The sequence below is a fragment of the Oncorhynchus kisutch genome, linkage group LG26, assembly GCF_002021735.2.
Source record: "Oncorhynchus kisutch isolate 150728-3 linkage group LG26, Okis_V2, whole genome shotgun sequence".
In the NCBI taxonomy this organism is placed as follows: Eukaryota; Metazoa; Chordata; class Actinopteri; order Salmoniformes; family Salmonidae; genus Oncorhynchus; species Oncorhynchus kisutch.
This window is the reverse complement of record NC_034199.2, coordinates 29,660,503-29,664,955: the sequence shown is the minus strand read 5'-3', so window position 1 is coordinate 29,664,955 and position 4,453 is coordinate 29,660,503. Positions and strand designations below refer to the sequence as shown.

At 41.7% G+C, this 4,453-nt stretch overlaps 1 protein-coding gene across 1 annotated transcript; it reads right to left on the bottom strand.

The window, feature by feature from the left end:
• Positions 1-542: 542 nt before the first annotated feature.
• LOC109877778 (acetylserotonin O-methyltransferase-like) lies at positions 543-1,538 on the bottom strand. Its single transcript, XM_031805999.1, has 3 exons — positions 1,352-1,538; positions 1,132-1,200; positions 543-816 (listed from the first exon to the last, which is right to left on the bottom strand). The coding sequence occupies exons 1-3, from the start codon at positions 1,522-1,524 to the stop codon at positions 777-779; spliced, it is 282 nt and encodes a 93-aa protein (XP_031661859.1). The 5' UTR covers positions 1,525-1,538; the 3' UTR covers positions 543-776.
• Between the last annotated feature and the right edge of the window lie 2,915 nt (positions 1,539-4,453).

Below are 4,453 nucleotides of genomic sequence, written 5' to 3'. Positions count from 1 at the left end.
CACGAGGTGAGATCTTGCATGGAGCCCCAGACCGAGGGTGATTGAACGTCATCTTGAACTTCTTCCATTTTCTATATAATTGCACCAACAGTTGTTGCCTTCTCACCAAGCTGCTTGCCTATTGTCCTGTAGCACATCCCAGCCTTGTGCAGGTCTACAATTTTATCCCTGATGTCCTTTCACAGCTATCTGGTCTTGGCCATTGTGGAGAGGTTGGAGTCTGTTTGATTTAGTGTGTGGACAGGTGTCTTTTATACAGGTAACGAGTTCAAACAGGTGCAGTTAATACAGGTAATGAGTGGAGAACAGAAGGGCTTCTTAAAGAAAAACTAACAGGTCTGTGACAGCCGGAATTCTTACTGGTTGGTAGGTGATCAAATACTTATGTCATGCAATAAAATGCTAATTAATTACTTAAAAATCATACAATGTGATTTTCTGGATTTTTATTTTAGATTCCATCTCTCACAGTTGAAGTGTACCTATGATAAAAATGACAGACCTCTACATGCTTGGTAAGTAGGAAAACCTGCAAAATCGGGCAGTGTATCAAATACTTGTTCTCCCCACTGTGTGTGCATGCAGACACATTTTTAAAACACATGCTGAAGGCAGAGCTTCAATCAGCTGTCTCCCCCTATTTCCAGAGTCAATCATACCCCCAAAACAAACAAACACACACACAGGCATGCTTACACACACACAAACCTCTCCACACATACAGTACCAGATAGCTGTGAATGATTTCACAACTCTGATTCCTCCACATTCCTCCTTTATGTCCTCCTTCCCCGCCTATCACACAGCCAATGACGACTGACAGACACCAGGCAGAGAGAGAAAGACAAAGTGCTTGGTTCTGAAATAAATCCTTTAACTTGTAATCCTAGACTAGAAAATCACTGAACCATAACAAGTTAATTATTATCATTAGATTGACTGTGAAGCTCAAGCCCATTCTACAACTTCTCACTTTCCTAATCTTTTATCACTTCACTGATACTTTTTCACCAGGCAGGAAAGCAGAGGGGGAGAGAGAGAGAGAGAGAGTGGAGGAGAAGGAGAAGATGGAGAGAGAGGGAAGGGGTAGAGATGAAGAGCTGTATGTGTGTGTGTGTGTGTGCGTCTCACCTGTACATGGCTTCAAACAAATCATCAACTTTGACACCAAATGCCTTCTCATACTGGTTACTGCCTTCCCTGGGGAGAAACAATCACACATACTGAGTTAGAATCTGAATAAACAATCACATCTCTTTTTTTAATCATACAGGACAAGTTCAGGTACCTCTTTCAATACTTGTCCAAACATGTTCTCCTTGGTGAACACAACTCAGGTGAGAGGACTCACCTCACAGCATCAATCAGGTAGTGCCAGCAGAGGTAGATAGTCTTGGAGCTGTAGTGGATGGACCGGGTCAGATACAGCTTCTCAGTACCGCTCAGGCTGGCCCTGATTACCTGCACTACCTCCTCTAGAGACAGGGGGCGCCGTGACGAGGCCAGCAGATCAAATAAACCCATCTCACACACTGTAAACAGGGTCTGGGGGAGAGGACAGGGTAAAACACACAACCATCAAACAGTGCCCGAGAATGGGACTTGAATCCTATGTGGGTGTATCTATGTGTGTTACCTTGGAGACCAGGAAGCCTTCCATATAGTCCAGAATCTTCTATGTGTAGGCAGCAGCTGTAGCAGCATTAGTAGTACCAGCCGCCAGCTCCATTGAAAAACTCTTCCCCGGTCCCTCAGCCGTAGCCTCACTAGACACCACTGGTTGACTAACATACATTTGTGCCTGTCGCTGTATGAGACTGTCAGTGTTAATGTGTGGCCTCCTGTTGTCAAGAGATCCTGTATGAGTCCTTTAGGAGTGTGTCCTGTATGAGTTGATCCCAAGTCAATCCTGGTACTGCTACTACTGCTAGTGGAACAGCCGAGAGCTCTCGTGAGTGTGTGGTAGTACAGCCGACTGAGGGAGTAATGTTAACGACCACTGCTGTCTCAGTCTCAGTGAGAGCAGCAGGGTTTAATCAGACAGCTCATAGGTCTTGTGCTTGTCTGTGTTAGATTGCAGACCTAGTCAAAACAGAATGGTATAATCAGATTACAGTTTATAGCCGGGGGCTCATACCTCAATTACACACACTCTAATAACTACACACACACACACATACTCACCTCATACTGTTTCAGAATAGCAATATACTGGGGCCTACTTGAACACTAACAATACACTTACCAGCTTACTATAATTACACACAAAAACTCTTCTCAGTCTGTAATGAAACACCAAATGCGTTAGAATAATTAAATGTATATTTAGAAGGAATGATGTAGTAGGCTACTAGGGATGGGCTTTTTTTATTTTTTTTACTGTTCAGAGTTCTCCCATTGTTCTTTTCAGAGTACTCAAGTAGGCCTGCACTGAATTAAAACAAAATATTCACATTTATCTATAGGCCTATGCCAACAGTGTTCAACAATGCCTAATTAATCATAACCATTACAGATAACTCTTAATTCTTAAAATTTCCCCATATACACTGTGTAAAAAACATTAGGAACACCTTCCTAATATTGCCCTCAGAACAGGCTCAATTCAACGGGGTATGGACTCTACAAGGTATCGAAAGCATTCCACAAGGATGCTGGCCCATGCTGACTCTAATGAGTCCCACAGTTGTGCCAAGTTGGCTGGATGTCTTTAGGGTGGTGGACCATTCTTGATACATATGGAAAACTGCAGTGTGAAAACCCCAGCAGAGTTGCAGTTCTTGACACACTCAAAACAGTGCACCTGGCACCAACTACTATACCCCATTCAAAGGCACTTAAATATTTTGTCTTGCCCATTCACTCTCTGAATTGCACACATACACAATCCATGTCTCAAGGCTTAAAAAGCTGGATTTAAACCTCCTCCCCTTCATCTACACTGATTGAAGGTGACATCAGTAAGGGATCATAGCTTTCACCTGGTCAGTCTGTCGTGGAAAGAGCAGGTGTTCCTAATGTTTTGTCAAGTCAGTCAATAAAAAAGCAAGCACCATTTCAGATGAATTTATCTAACCCGTAATATCAACTGGTTATATTATATCATGGAACACAATCTTCAGAAAGGCAGTAACCTCAGCAGTGGCGCTTGCTTGAAGAAGCCTATAGCTGTGCAATTGCATAGCCTTGTTTTGTTAATTAACAAGACAAGAAGCTGTTATTTCCCAAACCATTAGTCCAGACACCTATTTATAGTAAAAGATGTAATATAACAGAATAAAATAGAACAGAATAGTGATATGCATAATCTGCAACAGTTATTTTCAAAGTATAATCATTTGAAAACGGGGCTCAATTTTGCAAGTTAAAACTTTTTTCTGGGTTACAAATCAAAATGTGTCTTTTCGCTATAACAGAGGTTTGATCTAGATTATTCTGGCATTTTATTTTTTATGTTCTGAGTGGATGAACAACTCCACATTGAACAGTGTATGGTGATGAATCACAGCCAGGACATGTTTGGTGAGAAGGCCTATGCTTAATAATTCTGATGAAAATACACTCTTTGTCTTTATCAACCTAATGTTTTTGCGTATTTTCAGTGTGGAACCTGTCTATGTTGAGGGGGGTGTTATAGCTTAGGTATTCAACTCTTAGCCTACGAGATCCGGAGCTTTCTGGTTCTGTTCTACCTGATAATTAATTACTCCCACCTGGTGTCCCAGATCTAAATCAGTGCCTGATTAGAGGGGAACAATGAAAAAAACACAGTGGCACTGGCTTGGATGTCCCGAGTTGAATTTGAGGAGCCTAGGCCAGGGATGGGTAACTCCAGTCCTCAGGGGCCTGATTAGCATCACACTTTTGCCCCAGCTAACACACCTGACTCCAATAATCAGCTAATACGTACAATGTTTTGTCATTTGATCTGACATGTACTACTTTGTTACACACATGATCTTCAGTTTAGAATGCAAATACTTATCAGCTGTGTTTGCTAGGGATGGGGAAAAAGTGACACCATTCCTGGCAAACCAATTCTAAATGGCACTAGCAGTTTACAAAGTAGCCTAAACAGAAAATTATTTTATTACCTATTTATTTCTGTAGGCCTAACAGGGAGCTTGTGTGTAGGGAGCTGACGGAATACAACTGAGTGAATGAGACTGAGGGGAAAGGGAATTTAGAGAGAACTGTGTGATGCTTGGCTTTGTTTATTTTTGGTTTTGCCCTGCAAATGCAAATACAACACTAGAGTCAAAGCAAATTAACATTGTCTCCAAGACAATATTTAACTTGCCCGTTCGGGCAACCACAAAGCACATTCCACCAAATAGTTTAAACAATGTAGAATATATCATTTTTTGATCTCTGGTTAAAGATCGAGCTTTGATGTCCATCCCTAGTAGGTATTAGGTTAGTAGGCTACCCACGCATTCAGACAGAATATACA